The following is a 10,944-nucleotide window of genomic DNA, read 5'->3' as shown; positions in this document are numbered from 1 at the left end:
TGGGCGGGGGGGGGGGTTCTTTTTTTTCCCAAGATATTTTTCAGATATTACAGAGAGGAAAAAAAAAAAAGTGAGTACAAATAAAATTTTTCTTTGCTCCTATACCCAGACATGCCACCACCATGCCAACACCTGGGGAGCCTCACTGGCTCACTCCACAATCTACTCCAAGCTCCCCAATAGGTCAGAGCCTGGAGGTCCTGCCAGGGCAGAGGAGCCAGAAAAGGGCAAGCCAACCTGCACAATGAGAGTCGGTGCCCTGGCCTGTAACTCACCTGGGATCATGGCACTCACGGATGGGAGCTGGGTCCCGGTTGCTGAGAGGCAGGTAGTTGAAGAATTCCCGGAGATTACACAAGGCATCAACATCATTTTCAAAAGCTCGGTGGGCAACACCTGAGAAAACAGAGGAGCTGTAATAGGCCTAGACACCTGTCAGCCCCCAGATGCTGCTCATGTCCACCTGCCACTCCTAGGGCATGTCGGCAGGAGACTGTAGTTACAGCTCTTTGAGGATGGGATACCACACATCTTCAGGCTGACCTTCAGTTTGTGCAGTCTGTTCCCTCTGCTCTGTACCCACATCTCTGCAGGGTCACTCTTTTCTTTATTCCTTGCAGCTCTCATGTGCCTCCCCATCCTTGTGGGAGTACTATTCACGTCCCTCCCTGTAGCACTGGTCTGTCCATTTCCCTGTTTCCTGCATGCTATCTCCCCTAGAATATCAGCCCTAACAGGGCAGAGACCAGGCCCATCTTAACCACTGTACTCCCATATCAAGAACTACACCTCGTTACAGGTCACTTAGCTTTCAATAAAGCTGAAAAATAAAAAGAATAATGGCTGGCACATAGTGTCACGGTACTCAGCAACAGTAGAAGGGAAGGAAGGGAACCACCTGGTCCTAGTGAGGAACGAAGCCATCATTCCTCAAAAGTATTCTGAACTCACACAACGACCAAATAACGTCAAAGATGTGACAAAGTGGGGCCAGAAACTCTCTCCCAGAATCCCTGCTTCCATTTCCCCTACCATCTCTTTTCCACACAGCAGCCAAACTGAGCTTTTTAAACTAGTTTATGTCATGTCTCCAACCACCCTCCTTGCTGTTTCACTGAACATGCCAGCCACTCCCCTTCCTCAGACCCTTTGCACAGGCTATCCCCTTTGCCTACAGTGTTTCTCCCTTTGATGTTCATGCAGTTAACTCCTTCAGATCTGCTCAACTCTTACCCTCAGAGTGAGACCTGGTATTACCACCCTATTTCAAACTACAGCAATCTCAGGCCCTGTTCTACTTTCTCCGGAGTACAGATTACCTTCTACCATACCTCACAATGTCCTTATTTTAAGTTTATTTATGGCCTACATCCTGTGCTAGAATGTAATCCCATATAGGCAGGGATCTTTGTTTCTTTCACAAAGGTATTCCTAGCACATAAAATAATGCTTGACACACAGGCACTCAATGAATATTTGCTGAATGAACATTTCATGTTCAACGCAGAATTCTTTTATTCAAGAAATATTTATAAATTGGTGCAGCCACTCTGAAGGACAGCATGCCAGTTCCTCAAAAAGGGAGGGTTACCATTTGACCCAGAAACTCCACTCCAAGGGAAACAAAAACATGTCACACAAAACTTGTACATGAATGTTTATAGCAGCATGTTCACCACAGCCAAAATGTGGAAGCAATCCAAATGCTTAACTGATCAATGAATAGAATGTGGTACATTCATACTCTGAAATATTATCCAGCAATAAAAATGAGGTACTGATCCATGCTGCAACAAAGATTAACCTTAAAAATGTTATGCTAAGTACAAGAAACTGCTCACAAAAGACCCTATCACCCAACTCCATTTATTCCCATTCCATACATATTCGGAATAGACAAGTCCACAGCAACAAAGGTAGATCAGTGACTGCCTAGAGGTGGACTATTTGGGGGAAGATGGGGAGCAAATGCTAATGGATACAGGGCTTTGGGGGCAATAAAAGGATCTAAAATTGTGGTGATAACTGAAAAATACTAAATACATAAAATCATTGAACAATATACTTTAAATGAGTATGTCACACGTCTAACATGTAAACAAATGATACCTCAATAAAGCTGTTTTAAAAACAAAAAATATGTATAGGTCTTACTCTGGAGATATACAGCTAAATACCTCAGATGCCACCAATACTTAACATTATTTTAGATCCCAGTGAAAAAGAAAAACCGCTGGGTGCTTGGGGTGGCTCAGTCAGTTGAGAGTCCAACTCTTGATTTCAGTTCAGGTCATGATCTCACAGTCATGAGATCAAGCCCTGCATCAGGCTCTGCATGGAGCATGGAGCCTACTTAAGATTCTCTCTCTCTCTCTCTCTCTCTCTCTCTCTCTCTCTCTCTCTCTCCCCCCCTCCCTCTCCCTCTCCCCCCTCACACTCTCTAAAATAAAAAAATTTAAAAAAAAATACTGCTGCCCATTAAGCCCTGAGATAAGAGTAAGAGGACCAGCTATGCAAGAATCAGCCCTGAGAAGGTTCTGATTCTAGCTGTGTGCTGGAGACAGAGCTGAATAGAGCTGATGGCTGAGGGAAAGGAATGAGTCAAAGCTGATGCTTTGGAGAGGAAATGTATAAATTGGTCACACCAGCTTCTCCCTGCCTTGAAATCTTTCCAAGAGGCAATTTCTCCTGCCTTCGGTTAACTGCTTACGGTGTCATAGAAAATCCTTACAGAACTTGGTGTCTTCTTCCAAGAAAATAGGAAATTCCAAATATCACTCTAACGATAAACGTCTTCATTAATGTCAGATTCATCCCCTGCTCCCAATTCTATAACACTCTATATAAACAATACCCTTGTTTCAATGCCCGTGTACAAAATAATCTTTACACATTTTGAACTCAGCATGTGTAGCACATAACTCCAAAGAGGGGAGGAACTATGACCAACTTCATGAAGATGCAGGGCATGACCATCACATTATGACCGTACCCGGCTAAAAGCAATTGGTAACACTGCCATCTAAGACATACACAACTTTGGATTTTAAAAAAGTCACACTATTTTTTTTAAAGGTCAAATGTTGTAACCATAATTTAAAATTTTAACAAATATCAAAGCTTTAGTAGTAACCTGTTTTTTAACAAATTTGAGCCACTAAATCTATCTTATTATATCTGTACTAAACATACCATACTACAGCCCTCTCAAATTCTGCCAGTTAAGTGATATTTACAAAAGATTGTAACTATTCTCTTTGGCAGTGCCTGTTTCTCAGTGTTTAAAAACAAAGGTGAGGAGTGCCTGGGTGGCTCAGTTGGTTAAGCGTCTGACTTCGGCTCAGGTCATGATCTCACAGTTTGTGAGTTCGAGCCCCGTGTCAAGCTCTATGCTGACAGCTCAGACTCTGGAGCCTGCTTCAGATTCTGTGTCTCCCTCTCTCTCTGTCCCTTCCCCAATCATGCTCTGTCTCTCTCAAAAATAAATAAATGTTAAAAAAAATTTTTTTTTAAAAAAATATAAAAACAGTAAGGTGAGCCTTAAGGCCTCTAACCTGACATGGTGGTATGGGTCCTGGCACCACCAAGCTCCTCCTGAGTAACATCCTCATTGGTGACAGACTTCACAACATCCGGGCCAGTGATGAACAGGTAGGAGGTGTCCTAAAATCAGAATTCCAAAAGGATCAATCTCAGAGCACCAGAGCTACATGGAACCTTAAAATTTACACAGCCAAGACAAATGCAGAGAAGTTAGTGATGTAGTGGCAGAACCAGATTAGGACGTCACTCAAAGATACCTATCCAAACTAAAGACTCCAAGTTTCCCTGCCTCACTGTCTATCTACAAAATCATTTTTTCCCCCAAGTATTTTATTTTTAAGTAATCTCTACACCCAACATGGAGTTTGAACTCAGAACCCTGAGATCAAGAGTCAAATGCTCTACCAACTGAGCCAGACAGGTACCACAACTAACAAAATCTTCACTGCACGGTTTTGTCTCAGCAAAATTATTCGCCATGTGGCTAACATTCAGAGTCATTCATGTGTAAACACCTTAACAGGTGGCCCTATTCAGAGATTGCTGTGCACCACCATTTTTCTAAAGCACTTCATGGGATTCTGTCCTTAAAGCCCAGGTACTATTATCACCTCCATTTATAAACAAGGAAACCGAGTCACTGTGAGAATATATAGTTTCCCTAAAATTAACCAACCGCCATAAGTGAAGCCATTTGGAGACCATGATAATCAATGCTTTGGTGTTTCAAGAGGGTGACAGACTTTTTAGTTTCTAATTTAAAGATAAAGGGAGGGGTGCCTGGGTGGTTCAGTTGGTTAAGCATCTGACTCTTGATTTCGGCTCAGGTCATGATCTCATAGCTTCGGGAATTCAAGACCCACTGTCAATGCAGAGCCTGCTTGAGATTCTCCCTCTTTGCCCCTCCCCCACTTGTGCTAAGTCTTTCTCAAAAATAATAAATAAAACACTTTAAAGATAAAAGCATAGTGTAAAAAAATAAAAAGAAGACGAGATACAGTACACTGTAACTCTATATCCAAGCCCTTATTTCGAGTCCTACAATTTCCCTCCCCAAAGGCAACTACCATCAGTTTCTCTCCTTACAAAGACATCCATGCATATGTGAGTAGTAATTTAGACATATCTGTACTTCTGTTTTCTTTCCAGACAGTGTCCTATGCACAGTTTTGAACCGTCTTAAAAACCATTCCATCTCAGTATAGTAGGACACGTATAATAATTAGACTGTCACCTACCAAAGGTCATTTAGAATAGTTCTCATATTTTGCTACAATAAGCAATTCTGCAGTAAATATCTTACTAGAGTCATCTCTGTCAGCTCACTGTTCATTTTCCTTTCCCATTTTTCTATTGGAAATTTGTTTTCGTGTACTGAGGAATTAGTCCTTAAACTATTATGTGTGTTTTATTAGTCTATTTTATGGATCCTTGTTTTAGAATGCTGCTAGAAAGGTCTTTCTTCCATATTCCACACAGGCTCATAAATAAATGTTCACAAAAGCATTATTTGTAACGAAAACAACCCAACATCCATCAATAGGTGTATTTCAAAATAATTATCCCAAGTGAAAAGAGCCAGCATCCACCCATTCCACCCCCCCCAAAAAGATACACACTTTTTGTATGTTTTATACACAGAAAATGTCATTTTGTATGACTATGTTTATGCAACATTCTAGAAAATGCAAATTGGTTTATTGTGATAGAAAGCAGATGAATGTTTACCTAAAGACAGTGCTGACGCCCGAAAAACAAACAACCCAGTGAANGGGGGGGGGATGGGCATGGAGGAGGGCCACTTTGGGGATGAGCACTGAGTGTTATGTGGAAACTAATTTGACAATAAACTATTTGTGTAAAAAAAAAAAAAAGACAGTGCTGAGAGGCAGGAGAGATGGATTACAAAGACACAGGAGGAAACTTTGGGGGGGGGTGGCTATGTTTATTATCTTGACTGTGTTCATGGCTTCACAACTGTATACATGTGTCAAAACTCAAACTGTACAACTTAAATACGTGCAGTTCATCATACAATTATGCCTCCAAGTTGCAAAAAAAAATGTGGGAATGCAAAGAGCCAAGAATATCCCACACCACTTGAAGAAGAATAAGGAGGGACAATTTGCTGTGCCAGCATTTGTCTTGCACCACTGTAATGAAGACAGCGTGGTACTGGCACAGGGACAAGCAAACAGACTGAAAGAGCTCAATACAACACTCTTGCAGACAGACACTTGATTCATGATACATGTGGCGCTGCAGAGTAGGAAAGGATGTTCTTTTCAATAAAAGGCTCTAGGTCAACTAGGTAACCATACTGAATAAAATGAAACTAGCCTCTATTTCATATTATGTGTAAACTTCAATTCCAACTAGAATTAAACACAAATGTAAAAGGCAAAATAAGCTTTGAAAAATATAAACAATCTTCATGACTTTGAGGTTGAAACAAGTTCAAGAACTAAAACATTACCCATAAAGTATAAATTTCACGTTGGTTCTCATTTCAAAAGGGCACAGAAGCCAGCTTAAAGGGACTCCCACTGACTAAGGGCAATTTGAGCATGAAAACAGTAATGCTAATAATGAATTAGAAATCACGGAGTAAAACAGGAAATCCATGAACCCACATTAATAATAAATCCATGAGGGGCACTTGGATGGCTCTGTCAGTTAAGACTGCAACTCCTGATTTCGGCTCAGGTCATGATCTCATGATCATCAGATTGAGCCCTACATCAAGCTCTGCACTGGGTGTGGAGCCTGCTTAAGATTCTCTCTCCCTCTGTCCCTCCCCTACTTGTTCATGTGCTAAGAAAAAATAATAATAAATCCATGAAATAAACAAATGCCCAAGAAAATAGAGCTCTTCCTTATAGCTGGATGTCAAATGGAACAGCTGATAAATATCAATATTTTGTGAAAATTGGTTCGGACAAGTATCCTCAAAAGATGCTAAATCAAGGAGAAAAGTATAATGTACAAAAGCATGCTTGTATGGTCTCAAAGTATCTCTCAAGGAGTATATATCAGTTAGAAAAATCAAAACAGTAACTATACAGCAAAGAAACCAAATAACATCTTGAATGAATACTGATTAAATTAATACTGCCAGTGAGGAGGAGATAGACATCATTTGTCTCTAAATGTGATCAAGTGACCAGGATCTACTACATCGCTTATGTAGTAGATAGACTGAGTCACCCAATCCGAACCTAATCATGAGGAAACATCAGATAAACACAACTGAGGAACAACCTCATCATGTTTTGTAGCCTTCAAAAATGTCAGCATCATGACAAAGTCTGAAGAATTGTTCCAGATTAAGGGAGATTAATAGGATAGGACAACTAAATGCAGTGTGTGATCCCCAAATGCACTGGAAAAAGAAAATGATAAAAAGGACATTATTGAGACAACTGACCAAACCAGAATCTGAATGGTAGACACAGGTATTACATAGGATAGATTATATATTGGGCACACATCCCAAAACAAGTCTTAATAAATTTAAAAAGATGGGGCACCTGGGTGGCTCAGTTGGTTAAGCTTCCAACTCTTGATTTCAGCTCAGGTCATGATCTCACAGTTCATGAGATCAGGCCCTGCACTAGGCTCAGCATTGACAGTGCAGGGCCTGCTTGAGGTTCTCTCTTCCTCTCTCTCTCTCTCACCGACCCTGCCCCCTCTCAAAATAATAAACATTAAAAAAATAAATTTAAAAAGATTACAAAGCAGTTTTTATTATTTCAATCACAATGAATGAAACCAGAAACAGGAGAACCGGAAAATTCAAGTATGTGGATATTAAACATCATACTTTTTAAAAACCATTGTGTCTCCCTATCAAAATAGCACCAGCATTCTTCACAGAGCTAGAACTAACAATCCTAAAATTTGTATGGAACCAGAAAAGGCCCCAAATAGCCAAAGCAATCCTGAAAAAGAAAACCAAAGCTGAAGACATCATAATTCTGGACTTCAAGCTATATTACAAAGTTGTAATCATCAAGACAGTATGGCAGTGGCACAAAAACAGACACAAAGATCAATGGAAAAGAACAGAGGACCCAGAAATGGGCCCACAAATATAGGGTCAACTAATTTTTCACAAAGCAGGAAAGACTATCCAATACAATAAAGACAGTCTCTTCAGCAAAATGGTGTTGGGAAAACTGGACAGCAACATCCAGAAGAATGAACCTGAACCACTTTATTACACCATACACAAAAATAAACTCAAAATGGAGGAAAGACCTAAACGTAAGACAGGAAGTCATCAAAATTCTAGAGACAAAAACCTCTTCTACCTCAGCCTCAGCAACTTCTTAACATGTCTCTGGAGGCAAGGGAAACAAAAACAATGAACTACTGGGACCTCATCAAGATAAAAAGCTTCTGCACAGCGAAGAAAACAATCAGCAAAACTAAAAGGCAATGGAATGAGAGAAGCTATTTGCAAATGACATATCAGATAAAGGGTTAATATCCAAAATTTATAAAGAACTTATCAAACTCAACAACCAAAAAACAAATAATCAATTGAAGAAATGGGCAAAAGACATGAATAGACACTTTTCCAAAGAAGACATCCAGATGGCTAACAGACAACATGAAAAGATGCTCAACATCACTCATCATCAGGGAAATACAAATCAAAACCACAATGAGGTACCACCTCACACCTGTCAAAAGACTAACATGAACAACTCAGGCACCAACAGATGTTGGCAAGGATGCAAAGAGGAAACCTTTTGCACTGTTGGTAAGAATGCAAACTGGTGCAGCCACTCTGGAAAACGGTATGGAGGTTCCTCAAAAAAATGAGAAATAAAACTTCCCTACAACCCAGCCATCTCACTGCTAGGTTTTTATCTAAAGGATACAGGAGTGCTGTTTCGAAGGCGCACATGCAGTCCAGTGGTTAGAGCAGCACTATTGACGATAGCCAAAGTATGGAAAGAGCCCAAATGTCCATCAACAAATGAATGGATGAAGAAGAGTGGTGTGTGTACACACACATGCACACATACATACATACATACAATGGAATATTACTCAGCAATCAGAAAGAATGAAATCTTGCAATTTTCAACAATGTAGGTGGAACTAGAGGGTATTATGCTAAATGAAATTAGTCAGATAAAGACAAGTATCATATGACTCACTCATATGTGGACTTTAAGATACAAAACAGATGAACAAAAGGGAAGGGAAGCAAAAATGTAAAAACAGGGAGGGAAACAAAAACATAAGAGACTCTTAAATATGGAGAACAAACAGAGGGTTACTGGAGGGATTGTGGTGGGGGGGTGGACTAAATGGACAAGGGGCACTTAGGAACGCACTTGTTGGGACGAGCACGGAGTGTTGGATTTAGGTGGTGAATCACTGGATTCTACTCCTGAAATCATTATTGCACTATATGCTAACTAACTTGGATGTAAATTTAAAGAATAAAAGAAAATACATTTAAAAGAAGAGTGTAAAGAAAGAAGTCAAACGAAATAGGATAATAGCTTGAGAAATTAAATTGAAAACACAACATACAAAAACTTATGGGATATAACAAAAGCAGTGCTAAGAGCAGAATTTACAGCTGTAAACACCCTAGGAAAGAAGAAAGATCCCAAATAACATAACTTTATACCTTAAGGGGAAAAAAAAGAGCCAACTAAATCCAAAGTTAGCAGAAGGAAGAAAATAGAAACCAACACAGAGATACATGAAAAATAGAAAAACAAGATAGATATATACACACTCTCCTCAGGGGAACCAAAAGTTGATTCTTCAAAAAGACTAACAAAAATGACATCTTTTGCTAGGTGGACTAAGAAAAAGAGACTTAAATTACTAATATAAGAAAAGAAAATGGGACATTACTACCAATTCTACAAGAAATAAATAAATGCAAATAAATAAAAGCCCTATGAACAATTCTACACCAGATTGGATAATCCAGATAAAATAGACAATTCCTGTAAACAACCTATCAAGACTAAATCGGTAACAAATGACTTCACTAGTGAATTCTACCAAACACCAATCCTTTCAAATTCTTCCAAAATAATGAAAGAGAATAGAACACTTTTAAGGCCCTGACATTACCTTAATACCAAAGCCAAAGACACTACAAAAAAACTACAGATCGATATCCCATATAAATATTGATGCAAAAATACTCAAAACGCTGACAAACCTAACATTTTAAAAGACTTATACAACAAGACCAAGTGGAATTTTTTCCTGACATGCCATTGTGTAAAACAGTTTGATTCTTCCTAAAAATATTAAAAAGAAATAACATTTGACCCAATAATTCCGCTCCTAGATGTATGCCCCAAAAAACAAAACCAGATTCAAATAGATGCTTGTACACCAACATTTCTTGCAGTACTATGTGCAATAGTCAAAAAGACGGAAGCAGCTCAAGTGTTTGCTGACCAATGAATAAATATATAAATGTGGTGTATCATACAAAAGAATATTAATAAGTCTTAAAAAGGAAGGCTGATAAACATTACAACATAGATGAACTCTGAAAACATTATGCTAACTGAAATAAGCCAGTCACAAACGGGCAAATACCATATGATTCCATAAATTCACAGAGACAGAATGGTACTATAAGTAAGCTAGTCTTTAGTAAATACAAAGTTCTAGTTGGGATACATGAAAAAATTCTGGAGATAGTTGGTGGCAATGGTTGAACTAAAATGTGATTGCACCTAATGCAACACAATTGTAACTGAAATTTACCATTTTAAACTTTTGTATTTTTCCACAATTCTTTTGAAGTTCAGTATCAGTGTTAAACTTCTTGAATAACTGGTTGTGTCAGAAAATATCCCAATTCTTAAGAATAATACACCAAAGCATTAAGCAGTAAAAAGACATGATATGTACACCCACTCACAAATGGCTAAGAATTCTGGGGTTCCTGAGTGGCTCAGTCAGTTAAGCTTCTGAGTCTTGATTTCAGCTCAGGTCATAATCTCACAGTCTTGAGATCAAGCCCCACATCAGGCTTTGTGCTGGGCATGGAGCTTGCTTAAGATTCTCTCTCACTCTCTTCCTCTGCCCCTCCCCCACTCACACTCTCTCACTCTAAACACACACACACACACACACACACACACACGGTTAAGAATTCTACATGTATGAATTTCAAAACAAAGACTTTTCAAAAAATCTGTTCAAAAGCTAGCATTAAAAGGTGGAAAACTGCAAATCACAGCATGGGAGAAGACAAGTGCAACATATAACTGATAATGAACTTATACCCAGAACATATAAAGAACTCCTAAAAATTAGAAGGAAAAAAACCAATTTTTAAAATGGGCAAAAGACAGGCACGTGGGTGGCTCTCTCAGTTAAGTGTCCAACTTCAGCTCAGGT

General features: G+C 39.1%; 1 protein-coding gene across 1 annotated transcript in view; it reads right to left on the bottom strand.

Annotated features, from left to right (window-relative positions):
- PCCB (propionyl-CoA carboxylase subunit beta) overlaps positions 1-10,944 on the bottom strand; it is an 84,118-nt gene that overhangs the window by 44,734 nt on the left and 28,440 nt on the right. Inside the window, exons 7-8 of the mRNA XM_077752337.1 lie at positions 3,555-3,663; positions 276-396 (exon numbers count right to left, since the gene is read on the bottom strand). Of these exons, the coding sequence (XP_077608463.1) occupies positions 276-396; positions 3,555-3,663 (230 nt within the window). The remainder of the gene's footprint in view (positions 1-275; positions 397-3,554; positions 3,664-10,944) is intronic.

The sequence above is a fragment of the Crocuta crocuta genome, unplaced genomic scaffold, assembly GCF_008692635.1.
Source record: "Crocuta crocuta isolate KB4526 unplaced genomic scaffold, BGI_CrCroc_1.0 scaffold580, whole genome shotgun sequence".
NCBI lineage: Eukaryota > Metazoa > Chordata > Mammalia > Carnivora > Hyaenidae > Crocuta > Crocuta crocuta.
The sequence above is the reverse complement of the archived record's forward strand: the minus strand, read 5'-3'. Positions and strand labels throughout refer to the sequence as shown.